Source organism: Passer montanus, unplaced genomic scaffold (assembly GCF_014805655.1).
Source record: "Passer montanus isolate IOZ18808 unplaced genomic scaffold, ASM1480565v1 scaffold21, whole genome shotgun sequence".
NCBI lineage: Eukaryota > Metazoa > Chordata > Aves > Passeriformes > Passeridae > Passer > Passer montanus.
In genome coordinates this window covers 5,448,102-5,467,901 of record NW_024366703.1, presented here as the reverse complement: position 1 = coordinate 5,467,901, position 19,800 = coordinate 5,448,102, and the positions used below count along the sequence as shown (strand labels likewise).

General features: G+C 53.9%; 1 protein-coding gene across 2 annotated transcripts; it reads left to right on the top strand.

Moving 5' to 3' along the window:
• The first annotated feature begins 811 nt into the window (after positions 1-811).
• Positions 812-19,784, top strand: ABCC2 (ATP binding cassette subfamily C member 2). Of its 2 annotated transcripts, none has more exons than XR_005627423.1 (32): positions 812-1,712; positions 2,258-2,431; positions 2,882-3,004; positions 4,017-4,151; positions 4,555-4,677; positions 5,007-5,062; positions 5,248-5,479; positions 6,103-6,287; positions 6,811-6,988; positions 7,469-7,723; positions 8,207-8,272; positions 8,736-8,873; positions 9,213-9,359; positions 9,616-9,704; positions 9,794-9,856; positions 10,045-10,171; positions 10,331-10,507; positions 10,614-10,781; positions 11,076-11,262; positions 12,108-12,240; positions 12,666-12,771; positions 13,007-13,226; positions 13,699-13,853; positions 15,214-15,369; positions 15,470-15,669; positions 16,293-16,438; positions 16,855-16,956; positions 17,055-17,198; positions 17,445-17,603; positions 17,842-18,008; positions 18,360-18,554; positions 18,993-19,037. XR_005627423.1 is itself a non-coding variant. In XM_039708847.1 (32 exons), exons 1-32 carry the CDS (start codon positions 1,380-1,382, stop codon positions 19,120-19,122), a joined length of 4,950 nt encoding a protein of 1,649 aa, XP_039564781.1. In that variant the 5' UTR covers positions 828-1,379; the 3' UTR covers positions 19,123-19,784. The 2 variants fall into 2 exon arrangements, 1 of the variants encoding a protein (XP_039564781.1); XM_039708847.1 differs by having other exon boundaries at positions 828-1,712; positions 16,312-16,438; positions 18,993-19,784.
• The last annotated feature ends 16 nt before the right edge of the window (positions 19,785-19,800 follow it).

Below are 19,800 nucleotides of genomic sequence, written 5' to 3'. Positions count from 1 at the left end.
GGGGAGCACAGGGAAGCTGTGGTATTGCTGGCCAAAGAGGTGCTGCTTAGCAACCTTGGTCCCAGTGGATGTTTTCTGGGTATTTTAGTGGAGGAACATTTATGGAAGGAGCTGAAGGACAGTAAAGCTTTCTAGGTTTTTAGGAGGAGCATGCCCCAGCTGTGAGGGTAGAGAAAGTGGGTTATGCTTGCTTTGAACATCAAAGAGAGGGAATCCTGTGCTGAGGGCCACGCTTCAACTCTGTTAGACCAAAGCCAGGGTGAGGATGAACTGTGACCTGTACTAAAAACAGACTCTGTTAGACCAAAGCCAGGGTGAGGATGAACTGTGACCTGTACAAAAAACTGACACAAGCAATGGGATGGGGCATTATGTAGGAAGGTCATAAACAAGTGGGCCCCTTGGCAGCAGTGCTCCAAGTGGTTTTGAGCAAGGCCAGAGGACACCTGTGCCAGTGCCAGACAGAAGAACCACATCAGCAGTCCAGATGGAGAAGGGCTGAATGACTGCTCCATTCACTTCTTACTCATTGCATCAATTTATAGCTCTCAGGAGCAGTGTATTGGTTCTGGCCTGGAGGACGTAGCACTAGGGGTAGTTTTATTTACAAAAACATGTGGATTTAATCAGAGAAATTGCTAATAATTAACCACTGAGTTGGACATTGAGCCTTTCTTTGGTATTGATGGTTCCTGAGGAATTACTCATCATTTCACCCTTGACTTCTAAGTTATCTTGTAACTCTGTGTACAACGAGACAGGACAATAATTACAGTCACCCTACTGTCCTCTTTTATCTACTGTTCTTCAAGAGCACACATGATAACGCAGATCCTGTTCCAGCCTTAGTAGCACTGTCCCCACGTGTCCTGTCACACCTAGGCCTTCCTGAGCAACAAGTGGCAATCGATCTCCTTGGGATTCGTCCTCTTTCTGTCAGATGTTGGGGGTTACCTTGGGATGAAGAGTCAAAGTCTCTCTGGGGTTTTGTGGTCAGCCAACTGCCATAACACAGACAACATGGAAATGTGGGAAAGAAAGAAGCAAAAGAAGGAATTTGGAAAATCTTCAGGCTCTGGAGACTGGAAATTAGTAAAAGGGATCTGGATCCTGAGGACTCCAAAAGATCAGTGCAGCATGTGGTGAGCTCAGCTGTCAGACACTGCAAATTCCCAGGCCAGGGGCACTCACTGCTGGTGTCACAGGCCCCCTTGCCAGGTGGCATCAGCCACTGTGAGACCACCCTTTGCTGGACTTTTTGTTGGCATTCAGCAGGCTTCTCACCAGAGAGGTCTGTTGTACCAAAGTAACGTCTTTAGCAGGTCCAGATGAGTTTGTGTGCGTTGGTGTGCACTGATCAAGTCTATGGTTTCTGAGCAATGGCTGTGGTGTCCTGCAGTGACTCACTTCTCTGTATCTCCCCTTTGGTCTCTTTCTTGGATCCTCCTCTCCTCCCTTCTGCGGCTGTGCAGCTTCCCAAGCCCTTTTGGTCACTGCTTTGGTTTGTAGGGTTGTGCAACAGCACCGAGTTAATAAATAACTGTGGGTCATCAGAGTTTTTGTCCCAAGACCGCTTGAGGGTGTGGGGGGACTTTTATCCCAGCATCTGCCCAGGTGTCTCAGTTGGGCAGAGCGAGAGGAAGGAGCTGCTGTTTCTTCTCCCCCGAGCTATGTCAGCAGCCCTGGAGAAGTTCTGTGGCTCCGTCTTCTGGGTGAGTGACTGCATCATCCCCAGTGCCTGTTCTCGGTGTAGGACACTCTCTATGGGGGGAGAGCAGTGGATTCCAAGGCTCACAGCCTGTCCTGCCAGTGAGACCCACGTGCTAGTGGTCGGCAGAGGTTCTGGGGTTTATCCAGGAGTGCCATGGCACTGAGTGCTGTGCACTGTCGGCACTGTTCACCAGGCAGTGAGACAGTGACACCTCTCTGACTGAGCTCTGTCCTGTTTTAGCCTTCCTGGGAACACAGGACAGCCTGTACGGACTTCTGGAGAAGGATTTAGATTCAGTTGCTTCTGCTGGCTTGGCTCCAGCACGGGGTTGCCATCTCTCATTCAGGCAGAGATGGGGATGGGGATAGTGCTCGGACCATGGCCACGTGCTGAAATGCTCAGCCAGGAGGGTGGGTGTTGAAGGGGGGATGCAATGGCGTGGAGCTGGGTGGGCAGAACCTATAGAAGTGTTGGTTGGCTTCCTGTGTGCCAAGTGAGAGTCAAGCCATCTCATGTGATGTGGTGTTCTGTCCTTGCTGCCCCCAGAATGACTCCTACCTTGCTCGTCCGGATGCTGACCTGCCGGTGTGCTTCCAGCACACTGTGCTGGTCTGGATCCCCCTTGGCTTCTTCTGGATTTTGGCCCCATGGCAGCTCCTGCCCATGTGCAAATCCAGAGCCAAGAAATCCTCTGTGACCAAACTCTACATCATCAAGCAGGTAGAGTGGAGCTGAGGGGGCCCAGATGACAGGTTGGAGCAGCCTGAGGTGTTGGTGGTATGAGTGGCAAGACTGTGCTACAGTCAGGTGTGGGATGGAGAGATGAGAAGTGTGGGAGGGAAGGAGCAATGGGATAGGGAACCATCCGGGGCAGAAATTAAAGGGGAGTCCAGCAGGAGGCATGTCTGGGACAGAGGGCATAACAGGGAGGGATGCACTGGGAGGGAGGGCAGAGTGTGTATTGGGGCCTCTCTTGTGGGCTGCTACCTTCCAAACTGAAAATTACCACAGTACTCCTGTGGAGCTGTGGCACATTCACAGGGTTGAAAGCTGCCCCAGCCAGCTCTGGGCTGGAAAGGGTGTGAGGATGTACGGATGTATTTTATGCCGACCTCCGTTGTCTCCCGGTGGTTCCCAGTGTCCACAATGGGCTGGCCTCTCTCCCCACAGGTGCTGGCTGCCCTGCTGGTGCTGACGGCAGTGGCGGGGCTGGCCCTGGCCTTTGTGGACGCCGAGCAGGGCGCTGTGCCAGCTGTGCAGTACACCAACCCCAGCCTGTACATCGCCACCTGGGTAAGGGCTCAGCCTGGACGTGCTGTGTGTCACAGGGACACCGTGAGACTGCAGCCCCCGCAGAACAGGGCTTCCCTAGCACAGAGATCAGAGGGAAGCTGTGTCCATGGGGCAAGGGTGGCCTGGAAATTGGGTAGGACGAGCCCCAAACCTGTGTGGGTGGTGCACGAGGGTGATATGTTGAGGGCAGGTGCCTGGTTACAGTGCTCGCTGCTGTCATCCTTAAAACTGGGATGATTCTATTCCTGCAAGTGTAGGTGAGCTCTCTGAAAGAACTTTACTAGGAGCTTTTCACAGGACTGATTTTGCAGTGTAAGCATCAGACCATGGCTTGCTGCTCTGATGTCTCACAGCTTCCTTTACATTGCTGCTCAGTTTTGGGCAGAGAGCCAGGAAGTACCATGGGGTGCTCAGGTAGAGGAGAAAGCTGGCTAAAGAGGATCTAGTGGCTATTAGCTTGATGGAATATGTGCATGGCACTTACAGATGTCTTGTGTGTGACATGGAGTATTCTAACAGTCTTAACAAATACTCAGGAGCTACACTTAAAAGCAAAATAAGACCTTCATTTGCTTTCCTTCTTATTTTGCCGCGTCATTTAGTTTCACATGCAGAGTCCATGTGAGATGATAAGGCAAGGGGACTCCTGAGAGAGGCTGCACCTCTGGAATGTGATCTGGGTTCAGTTCCAGGTCTGGAGGCAAGGTGCTGGAGACAGGGTGTGACCCCTCATGGCTTGACACGTCTGAGAATCTGGAGTGAGAACAGCTAGAAAGAGTAATAGTGTCCTGCTGTAATGTCGGGTACACTCAAACCTGATCTTATGTCTTCCTGAAGTAAACATTGGCCCTATATAATTAATTCTGAAGCTTGTGAAGGGTTGGTGGTGTGTTCAGGGTATTCAAGGCAGTGAATCCCAGCAGATCATGTGTGCTGGCATCCCAGGACACATGCTCCAAAGGCACTTTTAGAGCCAGACCTAGTACTGCAGCTCTGATTTTCTTTCCCCCAGGTTATGGTCCTGCTGGTGCAGGATGCACGGCGCTTCTGCTTGCGCAGAGATTCGGGGGTGCTCTTCTGCTTCTGGAGCCTCTCCCTTCTCTGTGGGATTCTGCCGTTCCAGTCGCTCGTCCGGAGAGCCCTGCAGGTTGGGTTTGACAGGAAGCTCTGGGCTTCAACGTGCTCTTGCTCTGCTCCCAAAGAAAGCTTTTTCAGACTCTTCTCTTGACAAGCTCTCTGTGGTATCACTGGGGTCCCAGCTGCCCTGGGGACCTTGGGGAACCAGGAAAGACCTGGGAGGGAATTACTGTTTGGATTCATCCTGTCTCTTTGGGGAAGTATAAGCTCTCCAAGACTAATTTCTCCACTTAAACACTCATGGGAGGAGGTCAGGGAGAAGCAGGGAGAGGTGGCAAAGGGAAGCTGATCCAGGACTCAGAGCGAGTTTTGCACTGCTCTGTTGGGTTCAGCCAAGGGATGGATCTTGTCTCTGAGTACCAGGGACCTTGAGACAATCCCCAGAAATAACCCTGGGCTTTCCATTTCTGCAGGAACCAATCTCTGACCTGCCACGGTTTATCCTTTTCTTCATCTCCTACGGGCTCCAGCTGCTGCTCTTCCTTGTCTCAGCCCTCTCAGATATTGCCCCAGAAACAAAGGAAATCGGGAAGAAGGTGTGAGGACTGCCTGGGACTGGGTTTGGGGCACCACGTCCTGAGCGTTGTGTGGGGCAGAGCAGGCTCTGTGCAGGCTCCAGGCTCCTTGGGAAGACCTGAAGGCTTCAGCACAGGGCCCAGCAAGAACTGGAGCCTGCAGCATGGGGCATCTGCGTGTGTGTCCAGGGTGGGCTGAGGCTGGCTCTGAGCTGAGGTTTCTGGGGCTGGAGCTGGCATGGTTTGAAACCTATGAGGCTCCTTAATGGCTGGGGCTGCTAAAGCAGCTTTTGTCAAAACCAGCCCCCAGATAAACAATATCTCAGTGTCCTCTTTGCTTTGTACCACAGAACCCAGAGGTGACAGCCTCCTTCCTGAGCTCCATTACCTTTGAATGGTACAGCAGGTGAGCAGGGCTCTGAGGGAGGTCGGGCTGGCAGAATGCAGGGGTGCCTCAGGGGAGCCTGCAGCACAGGCTGGGAGAGGCACCACGTCGGGTGCAGCCTGAGCCCATGGCCAGGGTGGTGTGAAGGCTCTGCATTTGCAGCAAGGTGTCTCCAACAAGTGTCACTGGATTTCTCTGTCCCACAGAATGGTTTTCAAGGGCTATCGCAAGCCTTTGGAGATAGAGGATGTCTGGGAATTGAAAGATAAAGACAAGACAAAGGCTCTTCACACTGCTTTTGAGAAGAACATGAAGACTGCGATGCAGAAGGCCAGAGCAGAACTGGAGAAACGGAAACGCAAGAAGAGACGCCAGGAGGGTGGCCCAGACCATGGGAACAGCCTGAGCAAGGCCCAGAGCCAAGACATCCTGGTGCTGGTAAGTCCCTTCCTGCTCTTGGCCTTGTATGAGACTGAGACATCCAGGTCAAGCCTCAGGGAGTAGGGTCACCTCACCTCCCTGCAGCCCTCTTGGCTGGGTGTTCCCTTCTTTGATCCCACAGGACCGTGGGCAAGGATAGGGGAAACCATGTCAGGGTCTTCCTGTCATGTCCTTGGCAGATCCCCATATTTTGAGAGACCAAGAATGTCTCCATCTTTCTGCCTTACATAAAGACAGGAACCACCCTCAAATCTGCAGTACAAACAGCTCCCTTATGTCTATCTACCTCAGATACTTTTGAGCAATAAGGTCAGAGGGAACACCATTCTGTGACCACCCCTGGCCTCAGATTCTTCGTGATTTTTGCCTGATGTTTGGCCTGAGAGGTTTGGGCTGGTTTGGGTTTTAACAATTGTCTTTGGTACAAAAGAGAAGGTGCTTATCCTGGGTGTGTATGACATAAGCAGAGATCAGTGAAAGGGAGTGTGGCAGGAGCTAAAGCTAAGGCTTCGTTCAGGATACCTGGTCTGGGGTCAGTGAGGTGCTGCCCTGAAGCATCCTTCCAGATGCAGGACACCTGCACAGCCAGCTCCCTCACCGCTGTGTGGGCTTCCCTCTAGGAGGAGAAGCAGCCAAAGAAGAAGAAGAAGAAGGGAGACAACGAGGACTCAGGCCCTCCCAAGGATTACCCCAAGGGCTGGTTGATGAAAACCTTGGGCAAGACCTTCCAGCAGAATCTCCTGCTAGCAGTGGCGTTCAAGCTGGTGCATGATGCCCTCGTGTTTGTCAGTCCCCAGCTGCTGAAGTGAGTCCTTTCTCTGTCTCTGTCCTGACTTTGCACCCAGTCCCACCAACTCCCAGGGTGTGCCTCTCCCAGCCACAGACCCCAGGGACATTTTGTACCCTCACCAAAAGTGGGAGAATGTGTTTGGGTACAGTTTAACAAATAAGTGATTTGAGCTGGCTGCCAGCTCTTATGTGTAATACCCTGCTCCCCTGCATCCTGATGTGCAGCCCTGCTCCCTCCCTGGAGTCCCAGCTCTTCTTTGGGGCCCTCCAAGAGTCAGTGCAGCTCAGCCCAGCAGGGCCTCCCTGGTTTGTTTTGCAGAGCAGCACAGTCTCTGTGCTGTGGATGACCTTCCATTAGTGACCCTCTGCTGTGTCTGTGGCAGAACAGGGGTCCCAGCTTGCTGACCATTGAGCCAGCTCTCTGGGGCAGGGTTTTGCTCACCACTCCTGTGAGGATGCTCCCGCTGCATTCACTTGGAGCATCCTGCTTGGGTCTGTCTCAGGAGGGTGTGTGTCTCACGAGCTTCCTTCCCTGCCAGGCTGCTGATTGCCTTTGTGTCAGACGAGGACGCCTTTGCCTGGCGGGGCTATTTGTATGCCATCCTGCTCTTCCTGACAGCAGTGATCCAGTCCCTCTGCCTGCAGCAGCACTTCAGCTTGTGCTTCCAGCTTGGCATCAATGTGCGAGCCAGTCTCATCGCTGCCATCTACAAGAAGGTCTGTATGGTCCTGCCGTCATCCCTGTTGCTTCCTCCAGGCTGGGCTGTGGATAAAATCATCCACCTGCCCCATCAGCCTGGGGTGTGTGCACTTCCCTCCTCAGAAAGTGCAAGGAGAGCTTGGGGGAGCCCACCCAGCACTGAGGACACTGTGAGCCCTAGTTCTGTTTGGGACCTGGGTGCTGCAGCCGTGTGTTTGACAGCTGCCAGGGGCTGAGGCAGGTTTCTCTTCAGAGCAGTGCAACACGCAGGGCAGGTGCCACTAGGATTCCTGCACAGGGGTGCTTTCCTTTGCACCCAGCACCCAGTGGCTCCAGGTGTGCCGGCAGTGAGGAGAGCACTGGTGCCCAGTGGAGGCACCAGGAGCAAACACAGAAGTGGTTTCAGCCTGGTCTGCTGATTCCCTGCTCTGAGCCATGCTGCTGGCAGCAGGGCTGCTCCCAGCCTGGCTTGTGCTGACTGTGCTTTCTCTTTCCAGTCGCTCACCATGTCCGGAGCCACCCGCAAGGAGTCCACGGTGGGGGAGACTGTCAATCTGATGTCAGCGGATGCCCAGAGGTTCATGGACTTGGCCAACTTTATTCACCAGCTCTGGTCATCCCCCCTGCAAATTATCCTGTCCATTGTCTTCCTTTGGGGAGAGCTGGGCCCCTCTGTTTTGGCTGGCATTGCAACCTTGTTGCTGCTCCTCCCCATAAATGCCTTCCTGGTTGCCAAGTCCAAAACCATTCAGGTCAGTGGTGGGTGCAATGTCCTCCCTGGTCTCCCACATCCAACTCCACTGTTGCTCCTCTCTCTCATTTGCCACACTCCCTATCCTTTGCATTTATGCTCTGGATCTTTCCCAGCCCAGGAAGTTGGTCTCACTTGGGCTGGGGGTGCCTCTAGCCTGAGCCAGAGGTGATCAGCTGCCATGAGCAGGAGATAGGTGAGAGCTCTTCTACCATCACAGCTGAACTGGAACCAGACTGGGCACAGCCTTGAGGGCTAAAAATGAGATATTGCCAGGCATAAGATAAAGCTTTAGCTTCTACTTGACAGCAGGGGGGTGTTTTTCCCCAACTTGTCCAGAGCCACAGAGAGCCAAGACCCAGCTTCATGGGATGACTTCTCTGGGCTGTGGAGCCTGTACTTCCCTTCCCTGTGGCAGCCCAGATGTATTTCCAAGGGTGACTTGCTGTCTGGTTCAGGTGGTGTCTGACTCTTCTGTTTGTAGGAGAGGAACATGAAGAACAAGGACGAACGCATGAAAATTATGACTGAAATCCTCAATGGAATCAAGGTGGGCAGTGGAGTAGAGACTCTGGGCAGCTGCTGTACCCCTCTTCTTGGTGCTCTGTACCTGGAGGCAGCACACCTCTATAACCCTACAGCACCAGTGTTAGTCTGGCTTGGGGGCCCTGTGTCTGGGTCTCAGCAATTCCCTCAGCTGCCTCATCTTTTGAAAAGTTGGCTGGGGAAGAGCTCTGGATACTTGGACTAAGACTTGGGAGCCAAGAGAGGGTTTTCTGGATGGCTGTGGCAGTGGCATGGCGATAGAGGAGCTGGCAGTGACCTGTAAGCTGAGACTGAGGGAGTGGGAGTGCAGTGGGGAAATGCTATAAGCAGGACAGGAGAGGGGAGATGCAGTGGCCAAGGAGGCTTCTGAGCAAGCCAGGTGATGGAGGTGCTGGCCACCAGTGAGCTGAGTGTGGAGGTGGGCATTGCTGTGAGACCAGCATCCGCTCACCCTGCTCTTCCTGCAGATCCTGAAGCTGTTTGCCTGGGAGCCCTCCTTTGAGAAGAGAGTTAACAAGATCCGGGGACGTGAGCTCAAGGACTTGGTGACCTTTGGTTACCTGCAGTCAGTCTCTGTCTTTGTGTTCACATGTGCTCCTTCCCTGGTGAGTGACAGCAGCCCTGGGGAGGGGAGGGGGCACCTTCCTCTGAGCTGGGGCTGGGCTGTGGCCAGGGGAATGGGAAATATTTGGAACCTCAGCTGCAGTGTTTCTGCAGCAAGGAAGGGGCTGGCTGGTGGATATGGATTATGGTTCTGGTTGCTGGCAGGAGAGCTGTGGTGGAAAGGGGTCCCATTGGGGTGGTGAAATGGGGCCCAAAGGAGAACAGAAGCAGGAGGGGAACAGGTCCCCAGCACGAAGGCACTGCTGAGGCCTTGGGGTAGTTTAAGGGTCAGGGCTGCAGACAAACACACTGATGGTGGCTTTCCCTTATATCTGTCCTAGGTCTCCTTGGCAAGCTTTGCTGTCTATGTGCTTGTGGATGAGAACAACATCTTGGATGCACAGAAGGCCTTCACTGCCATCTCCCTTTTCAATGTGCTGCGCTTCCCCATGGCCACGCTGCCCATGGTCATCTCCTCCCTGGTGCAGGTCAGGCCTCACGAGGGGCAGGGGGTGTAGGGTGATCCTGTGACCTCTGTCCAAACCAGCAGTCGGGGCTCAGGTGTGTGATGGACCCCAGGGGTCAGTGCACAGGACTCTGCTGGCAGTGGGGTGGGACAGGACCCACATGCATAACACAGCTTGGGCCCAGAGATTGGGTGGGGACTGTGATGGGATGCTCTGCTTAGGGGCTCCTGCCAGCCCACGCCCATGTGCCATCCTCATCCTCTTTCTACCCTGGCAGGCCAATGTGTCGAAGGAGAGGCTGGAGCGCTACCTGAGTGGAGAGGACCTGGACACCTCAGCTATCCACCACAACCCCATTGCAGGCAGGTGAACCTCCAGATTACTCTCCGTGGGCCTCAGGCTGGCCCTGCCCTGGCCCTTCCCCTCTCTGAGGGACGTGTCTCTCTGGCAGGCAGCGCTGTGCGTTTCTCAGAGGCCACCTTTGCCTGGGAGCGGGACGGCAACGCTGCCGTAAGAGAGTGAGTGCTCTGTGCCACATCAGGGGCAGAGGGCTGGGCAGGGGGAGGCGTTCTGTGTCATTAGCTGGGGAGGGCTGTCACCTCTCACAGTGCTGCTAGGTATGAGTGTCCCAGAGACACTGCCCTGCCCAACAGGAACTGACAGGTGACCTGGCAGTGCTGCGTCCTCAGCCCTCGTGTCTTTGCAGTGTCACCCTGGACATCACACCTGGGAGCCTGGTGGCTGTGGTGGGGGCTGTGGGCTCAGGCAAATCTTCGCTGGTGTCAGCCATGCTCGGGGAGATGGAGAATATCAAGGGACACATCAACATCCAGGTGAGAGGAGGCAGCTGGTGCACAGGGACTGCCTGGTTGCTCAGCAGAGAAGTAGAGCAGGACCGTCCCAGAGTGGTGGCTCAGGGCAAGGAAGGCTGCAGGAGGTGTCAGTGCTCAGGCTGATCCCTGACAGGTAGCTGTTCTTGTCTCTTCTGCCAGGGCTCCCTGGCCTATGTCCCCCAGCAGGCCTGGATCCAGAATGCCACACTGAAAGACAACATCATTTTTGGGTCAGAACTGGATGAAGCCAGGTATCAGCAGGTCCTCAAGGCCTGTGCCCTCCTTCCAGACCTGGAATTGCTGCCTGCAGGTGACCAGACAGAGATTGGAGAGAAGGTATCAGCCCCGGGCACCACGGGTTTCTGATAGCACCTGCAGCAGAGGTCAGAGCTGTTTCCCTGTGCCAGCCCCAAGTCCAGGGAGGTCCTTCCCTTCCTTCCAGGGCATCAACCTGAGTGGGGGCCAGAAGCAGCGGGTCAGCCTGGCCCGGGCGGTGTACAGCAACGCAGACATCTACGTCCTGGATGATCCGCTCTCTGCCGTGGACGCCCACGTGGGCAAGTACCTCTTCGAGCACGTGCTGGGGCCAAGAGGGCTGCTGCAAAAGAAGGTGAGCACCCATACCCTTCAGCAAACCCCCAGCCAGGCAGGAGTGGCACTGGCATGGTGTTAGCCATCTGAGGAAGTCTGAGGTTGCTTGCCTGGGCCAGAGAGGAGTCCTGCAGCTTTCACGTGGGGCTGCAGCAGGCAGGAGAGGCCTCAAGATTTCCCAGAGGGGTACCCTGTGTCTTCACAGCCAGGCATTGCTAAGCAGTCCCCAAGTGGGAGATGGAGAGCCTGCAGGGCCATGGCTGGGGATGAGGGGTGCTCTGATGATCACTACCCTGCAACCCCTTTGTTGCAGACACGGATCTTGGTGACGCACAGTATCAGTTTCCTGCCCCAGGTCGATAACATTGTGGTGCTGGCAGGAGGAGCAGTGTCTGAGCATGGCTCCTACAGCACCCTGCTTGCAAACAAGGGGGCCTTTTCCCAGTTCCTGAACTTGTATGGAAATCAGGAGGAGGATGTTTCAGAGGAAAATACTGCAGGTACTGGGAACACAGTGGGGCTGGGCTGTTCAAGTGGCTGTGCACATATCTTGGGGATATGAAGGTCTGATGTGTCAGCCTGACCTGGCCCTATCCAGCCCAAGCACCAATGGTGGCTGCTGTGAATTCTTCTCAGCTCCTGGCAATCAGCAGCACAATAACTTCCTGACTAAGATTTGCATTCAGGCATTATGTTGAACATCCAGCACAGGACCTGTTTAAATTTTTTACTCCCTTTTTAGTTCCTTTATTATGGGTCCCAAAATCTTATGTGGCAACAGGCTCCATATTTTTGTGATGCTGGGGTCAGAAAGATCCTTTGGTTTGTTCTAAACATCCCACTGGATAATATTTCATTTTATCATTTCCTCCAGCGCTATGGGGAGGAGTGGTGTTAGGTCAGGTGGGTGCTTACCCTGTCAGAGCTCAGCCCAGTTGTCCAGCTGCAGCCTGGCTATTCCCAGTATGTCTTCACAGGGCCCACCTCCACCTGCTCAAGGAGATGCTTCTGAGCTGGAGTGGTATGATCTATCAGATCTTGCACTTACTAAACTAGCACAAATCCTCTGCTTGAGGTCTGGCCAGTGGTGCTGGGAGAAGTCAGCAGGAGGGATTGCCTCTGTGCAGGCCTTTAGCCCTGTGTCCCCTATCAGTTCTCCCTCCAGCAGAATGCATTTCTTTCTCCTCCTGCTGTGCTGGTCCTGTAGCAAGGTTGGAGAAGGTGTGATACGTGGTGGTAGGACAGAGCCTAGGCCTGGGGTACGGCACGGAGCAGGGATGTGGTGTGTGGGATCTGCTCTTTGCTCAGTGCCTGACCCTACCTTCCCTCATCCCTGTGCTTGTAGCTGTTGCTTTAGCTGGGGATGAAGAGGAGGCTGATGAAACTGTTGATCCTTGCATGGAGGAGCACACTGAAGATGTGGTGACTATGACCCTGAAGAGAGAGGCCAGCATCCATCAGAGAAAACCGAGTCGCAGGTGGGCCATGACCTGAGCTCTCAGCTCTTTCTCCTGCCACATGCACTGCTCTCTCAGAGACAGGGATCTGGGGGCTTCCCAGGGAGTTCCAGCTGGGAGCCTCCCTGCCTGTTCCTACCACAAGCTGCTCTAGGTCAGGAGCATCTGATTTTGTCTTTGCTCACACCAGTGTGCCACAGCCTTACTCTGCAGTCTTCCCTGAAACTCGTGCTGAGGGCTAGTTTTGCCTTTGGGAATGAGGTTTTAATTTTATGGCTGCACATGCCTAGTGCTTTCACAAGGCTCACTCAAAGACACCCCAGTTAGGATATTATTTTCCAGAGGACTCCACCACTGAAGACCCAGTACAGCACAGGGATGGACCCCCAGGAGACTGGTGCCATTCCAATACCCTGTGACTAATGGTACTCATCACTTCCCTCTAGCCTTAGTAAAAGGAGCACCAGTTCCCAGAAGAAGACCCAGGAGAAGCCCCCAAAGAAGCTGAAGGGACAGCAACTGATCGAGAAAGAAGCTGTGGAAACCGGCAGGGTGAGGAGGATGGAGGGATGAAGCACTGTGCTGCCCTGGCTAAGTGCTGCCCGCCCTGACTGTGGCTCAGAGAAGCTGGTGTGGGCTTCCACAGCCAAGAGACACGAAGGACACAGAGCTGCCTGGGACTGCTGGGTGGGGTTGGTGGAGGGGAGCGCTGTGGGCAGCACGGTGGAGTCCCAAGGCTGTGCTGGGTGTCATTGCCTGCGGTCTGATGGGCTCAGTTGGTCCACAGGTGAAGTTCTCCATGTACGTGCGGTACCTGCGTGCTGTTGGCTGGTGCTTCACCTTCTGGATCATCATGGGCTACATTGGACAGTACGTTGCCTACGTGGGGAGCAACCTGTGGCTCAGTGACTGGACGGACGACTCGGTGCGCTATCAGAACCAGACCTATCCCACCCAGCAGCGGGACCTGCGCATCGGTGTCTTCGGGGCACTGGGCGTGTCACAAGGTGAGTCTGGGAGGACAGCAGTTCCCACTCACCTCATGGTGTGGTCCAGGAGGGATATGACTTGCAAGGCCTGCAGCCAGCAGTGTGGTAAGGGGCAGGGGACCCAGGATTTTGTTCATTTGCCTGCTGCTGCCCTTCCTTACAGCTCCTGGCTGAATTGTGGACACACACCAGTGTGAAAGCAGCATAAATTGCCCCAAGCCTGTGTTGCCCCCTCAGTTTAAGATCATTTTCCTTAATGAGATTAGACATAGTGCTAGGGCCCAAGACTTTCTAATAGGGTTAGTGTTCCTCTGCTGTGCTGGCACGCAGTTGCTGGGGCCTCCCAAGAGGGTGAGACGCAGGAATATCCCAGCGGCTCGCTGCAGAGCTGCTGGCTGGGCACTGCTTGGTGTGTCCATCACACCAAAAGGTACCTGGGACCACTGTCACCCACCCATCAGCTGGTGACAGCCCCGTGCTCTCCTTGCAGCTGTCTTCCTGCTCTTTGCAACCATGCTGTCTGCCCGGGGCGCCATGCGAGCCTCCCGTGTGATGCACCAGCAGCTGCTCACCAACATCCTGCGCGCTCCCATGAGCTTCTTCGACACCACCCCGATCGGCCGCATCGTCAACAGGTTTGCCAAGGTAAGAGAACACCCCCAGCACGCAGGAGGTGTTTGTTCCACCACGTCTGCACAACGCTGGGTAGTGGCATAACCCTGCTCCTGCTGAGCACTGCACAGCTGAGCCCAGGTAAAGGCCAGGAAGGGACCAGGAGGACATGGGGATGCAAGGCTGACCATGAGCCAAACCACATCCTGGGCTCTCTTAGAAAGAGTGTGCCAAATCACAGGAAGTTGTTACCTCCTCTGCTCAGTGCTGAGGAGCATACACTTGGGTACTGTGTCCTGTTTGGAGTCACCAAGGGCAAGAAGGGTGTGGAGAAATAAAAGAGGGTCCATAGTAGATGACTAAAGAGAGGTAAGAGCCTGGAGCTCATGTCCCACAATGAGAAGTTCCTCTGTTTATAGACTTACAGCAAAATCTACAATCTTTTCTATCTAAGTGAAGGTCAAAAACAAAGAGAAAATGAGAAAGGAGGGAAAATACAAACAGGTAATTTCAAGTGTGCTGTTTCTCCACTTCTTCTTTGGTACTATTTATTGAACTTTGGGAATTAAATTTCTTCTTAAAATTAAACCTATGGCCTTGGGTTTACTCTGAGTTGAGGGTGTATGTGGTGCCTGGCTAGGAGATGGGACCAGCTGGAGACCTGGGTGCACCTGCATGGATCTGGAGCTTGCCCTGTCCCTCTTTTTGCTTCATTTATGCTCCTTCATCCTAGCTCCTGATGAAGATGCAGTTCTTAAAGCTGGTCTGTATAACAGGGGAATATTATAGGGGAATATTCTGTATTATTATATATTATTTATGTTAAAACATATGTCACAGGTGAGAGGGCCACGGTGCATGGAGTATCACCATACAATTTCAGAAAGCTTTAGGCATTGGCCCAAACAGAGTAACACCATACCACATCAGGAGGCTTCAAGTGTCTGCCCATACAGTATCACATCACTTCAGAAGGCTGCAAGCACCTGCTCTTCACATTCTTTAGCCCAACTTTTATACCCTTTATCTGACATGCTTTACACCTGTGTCTCCTCTTTACCCTTTGGTGATTGGTCAGTGCACTTTGGCACTCCAGGTCTCATTACCTTCAAAGCTGTTCACCTGTTTTTCACAGCTGCAGCCCCACTCCCAATTACCACAAACTGTGGACCTACAAGTTTCTCTGTTAACTCAGCTGTTCACAAGCTAAGAGCTGTGGCCCTAAATGAGGTTGTGACCATAACACCAATTCAGGATGATCTGATATTTTTGCAAGTGTCTGGCACTGTGTTACCACAGGAGTGTGTAGGAACCCTGTATGTATGGGACCTTTGGGCATCTGCTTCTCTCTGGGGTCACTGACTGCTTCTCTATACTTTTTTATATGCTCCAGGACATCTTCACAGTAGATGAGACCATTCCCATGTCCTTCCGCAGCTGGATCTCCTGTCTCATGGGCATCATTAGCACACTGATTGTGATCTGCCTGGCCACTCCATTCTTTGCTGTCGTTATCGTTCCCTTGGGCATCTTCTACTACTTTGTGCTGGTGAGAACCTGGGCCCTGAGTGAAGCTTCTGCCCTGCTGAGAGCAGTATCTTGGTGGCTGCTGGGCTTTGTGTTGATAACCAGTCTGTCGCTCGTTTCAGCGCTTCTACATCTCCACGTCACGCCAGCTGAGGCGTCTGGACTCTGTCACCAGGTCTCCCATCTACTCCCACTTCGGTGAGACAGTGTCAGGCCTTTCTGTGATCCGGGCCTATGGACACCAAGAGCGGTTCCTGAAGCAAAATGAGATCACCATGGACATAAATCAGAAAAGTGTTTATTCCTGGATAATATCAAATAGGTGAGCTTTACCACTTATGCCACAGCACAGCTTGCAGCACTTCTGCCCACGGCTTCTGGGTCCTGAGAGAGATCCCTGGGATCCTGCAGTCCTGCCTCTTGATCTCAGCATTGAGGGTCTGTGTAGGTACTGGGGCAGTTTATGATAGGGGCACCATCTGTGGCAGTGGGACATTTTGGGGTGATTTTGAAAGCTAGAGTATTCTCCCCTACAAAGTGTCCAGAGGCTGGGCAGGGTGAGCTGTGCAGTGAAGGGCTGAGATGCTCTTGGTGAGTTCTGGGAACAGGGATCCTCCAGGCACAGCAGGAGTGCAATGCAGGCACTTTCTGGTTTTGAATCTTACTGGTAAATGATTTGGGTGTTTGAGGGTTAAATGTTTGGGGCCCTTCTGATACACAGCATTACCAGCACAGGAGGTTATGTGAGGGACATGGACCAACATAAATGAACTTGCTTGCAGAATTTGCCACAAGTGACCTGCTGTGTACATGCACCGTGGTGTGCAGTGTGCACAGCACTGGGCTCATGGCTGGCTGTGAGGGACGCTGGTGCAGTGTGCTATACTGGTGGGCTGTGTGTTGGGCACAGGCAGATGCCTTCCTGCCTCTTTCACTGCCCTTCAGCCGTCCTCTCCTGGTGCAGGTGGCTGGCCATCCGTCTGGAGTTTGTTGGGAGCCTGGTGGTCTTCTTCTCTGCACTGCTGGCAGTGATTGCCAAGGGCACTTTGGAGGGTGGCATCGTGGGTCTTTCTGTCTCCTCCGCTCTCAATGTGAGTCACTGAAAGCATTTTCTCCTTCCAGGACAGGGCTGTCTCTGGGAGCTTTGGGCTGCTGGCAGGGTGCTGCCCTGCCACCAGCTCTGATCCATGGAAATGGGATTATCTGGGGTATCCCATCACCTGGGGAGTGGCTATAGAGCGGGAGGCACATATTCATCCCAGTCTGAGTAGGGTATTTGCTGCCATGAGGAGGAATATAACCCTGCTGTGAATCAGAGATGCTGCAGCAAAGTTTTTGAAGGGTTGGGGAGAGATGGGCTGGGGAGAGGTGGGCTGTGTCTCAGCAGTGACAGTGATTAGGGGCCAGGCCAGGTATGCTCATGGCCAGGACGATTCCCTGGGCTGAGGTGGGAGGTGGTTTTTCCTGGGTGCCACTGAGCTCTGCACTGTCTGATTCTGCCATGCAGGTGACCCAGACACTGAACTGGCTGGTGCGGACATCTTCGGAGCTGGAGACCAACATCGTGGCTGTGGAGCGGGTCCATGAGTACACGACGGTGAAGAATGAGGTGAGGAATCCAGGGTCTGGGCAAACACCTGCTGCACAGCTTGGTGCTAGTCAGCATTGCAGAGTGAACCCCCCTAATGCTCCTGTGCCCTCCCCCAGGCTCCATGGGTGACAAAAAACCGTCCACCACGTGGCTGGCCCAGCAGAGGCGAGATCCAGTTCATTGACTACAAAGTTCGCTACCGACCTGAACTGGACCTGGTTCTTCAGGGGATCACCTGTAAAATTGGGAGCACTGAAAAGGTGCCTCTGCCCTCACTATGCTCTTTGCAGAGACTCTGTTAGTTGTTTCTTCTTCTTGGCTTCAGTCCATGTGCTGGGGTGGGATGGTGATGGGATGTGGCTCCTGGGCACTTGAGCTGCAGGAAAGGAACCAAAGCAGACAGTCTGGGTGATGGTAAGGGCTGGAAGGCCCACCAGACCAAGATGGAGAGCATCTGCCCTCTTTTCTACAGCCCTGTCAGCTGGTCTAAAAAGCTTCTTCCACAGGTCGGGGTTGTGGGCCGGACTGGGGCTGGAAAATCCTCCCTCACCAACTGCCTGTTCCGGGTGCTGGAGGCGGCCGGAGGGAAGATCATCATCGACGACGTGGACATAGCAACAATTGGCCTCCACGACCTGCGCAACAACCTCACCATCATCCCCCAGGTGAGCTGATCCCCACCTTTCTACATCCCACTGCTGCAGGGCCCCTGCAGGCACTGCATGGCCTCAGTGTGTCCCTGGGTGCTGTGGACGTGCCAAAGGCCTGTGAGCAGGCTGCCACCACATCCCTTGCCAGGCGCAGGCAGTGGTATGGGCAGGATGTGGCCACACTTGGAGGCCAGGAGCCATTGGCCCAGCTAAATGGCTGTGGTGAGGCTGAACACGGTGCTGTCCCTGGCAGGACCCTGTGCTCTTCACTGGAACCTTGCGGATGAACCTGGACCCCTTTGACCAGTACTCAGACGAGGAGATCTGGAAGGCCCTGGAGCTGGCTCACCTGAAGACATACGTGCAAGGCCTTCCTGAGAGGCTGCTGCATCTCGTGAGCGAGGCAGGGGAGAACTTGAGGTGAGCAGAGGAGCGGATGCAGGCCCAGCTCCCCTCCCTTCTCTAGATCCCAAGGGCCAGCCTGGAACAACAGCCTCTAGCAAAGTGGCTGTCCAGGGATGATGCACAGAAGCTTCTGGAAAGTGAATATGGAAGAAAATGGCCGAGGAGTCAAGGCTCTTAAGGAGCTAGTGTGAGCCAACCCTTCTATGGTGGCCCAGAGAGTAATATGCTGAGGGACGTGGTGCTCAGGGGAGCAGATGGTCAGTGGGGAAAGGCAGGGACAGTGTTGGGGTCAGAGCAGTGAGATGCAGTAGGCTTTTAGGTCTGCTAGCGTCAGTTCAGTAACTCATGCTCTTCATCTCATCCCAGTGTTGGGCAGAGGCAGCTGGTGTGCTTGGCCCGGGCCCTTCTCCGCAAAGCCAAGATCCTCATCCTGGATGAAGCAACAGCAGCCGTAGATCTGGAAACGGATCATTTAATCCAGACAACAATCCGGAGTGCATTTGCTGACTGCACTGTCCTTACTATTGCCCATCGCCTCCACACCATCATGGACAGCAACAGGTACCATGGGACAATACTGCAGGGCAAAGGGAATGGGGATCTGGACTCCTGGGATGGGGCGAGAGGTGCACAGCAGTGGAAGTGAGAATGCAGCCAGAGGGGCAGGGGTGGATGCAGAGCCTGGGGCAGTAATACACAGTGGTGAAGAGAACAGAAGGACAGTAGGGATGCCCATGCAGAAGTGCTGCCTTTGTGGGAGAAACATTTTTTGGGATCTTTCTTTACAGCAACAGACCATAGAAGCATTTGCTGTTGACACCTTATGACACCTTATGTGTGACCCATAACACAGGGAGGAGGGCTGTGCCCTCACCACTGCTGAGAGGAGAACCACAGAGTGGCTTAGGAGGAGTGAGGGTTTGGTGGGCTGGCAGTGCTGGCACCAGCAGCACTATCCACTCGGATCCTGGGAGCTGAGGCCTTGTTCCCTTCTGGCAGGGTGATGGTGCTGCATGCTGGGCAGATTGTGGAATTCGACAGCCCCGAGGAGCTGCTCATGAAGCAGGGCTTCTTCTCCGCCATGGCAAAGGACGCCGGCATCACCGCTGCAGAAAGCACCGCTCTGTAGGCAGTGCTGCAGGGCCCGGCTGTCACAGCTCCTCCTGCTGCCACTCACCCTGCAGGCACTGCTGTCTCCCACAGCCAAGCTGCCCAGGAATTGGCCTCTCCACAGCAGGGAAGCAAGAGGGTGGCTTCTCTGGCTGTCCAGAGCCTGAGCATCGGGACTTGAGCGAACTGTTAACCTTACTACCACATCCTACCTGCTGTGCACACAAGGGTCTGGAGCTGCATAATTTATTCTAGGATAGAGGGGAAAAGCTATCTGCCAGGCAGGGAGATCGTGACCTCCAGTGGGGGTGATCTTAGTTTTTGTACTTCACCATGCCAGGTGAATCTACCTTAGAGATGCTTTAGCATTATGGAATGAAATTTACAGTTTAATCAAAGAATGAATAATTTATTCACTTTTTGTAAGTGTTTGTAGTCTTCCAACTACAAGGCTGATGTCAAGGCATATAAGCAAGCCTCAGTTTAGCTTTAAACCTGGCTAGTGCTTGGGTGGCACAGCTGCCAGCAGAGGTTACACAGAGCTGGGCACTCCAAATGGAGAGCCACAGCTCTACTCATGCAAGAAGACTCTGTAGCAAAACCAGGGCTGCCTGCCTGCCTTCCCTGTGGCTACTTTGATTGTATGGCAAATAAATGAGCCTCTCCCTGAGGTTATCATGACCACTTGTGGAGCAGA

Bases quoted from the DNA above. Each gene is read 5' to 3' on its own strand.
- ABCC2 (XM_039708847.1), top strand. From the start codon at position 1,380: ATGGCTGTGGTGTCCTGCAGTGACTCACTTCTCTGTATCTCCCCTTTG. The intron at 4,152-4,554 runs GTTGGGTTTGAC...CCATTTCTGCAG, and splicing joins TCGTCCGGAGAGCCCTGCAG to GAACCAATCTCTGACCTGCC. The intron at 10,782-11,075 runs GTGAGCACCCAT...CCTTTGTTGCAG, and splicing joins GAGGGCTGCTGCAAAAGAAG to ACACGGATCTTGGTGACGCA.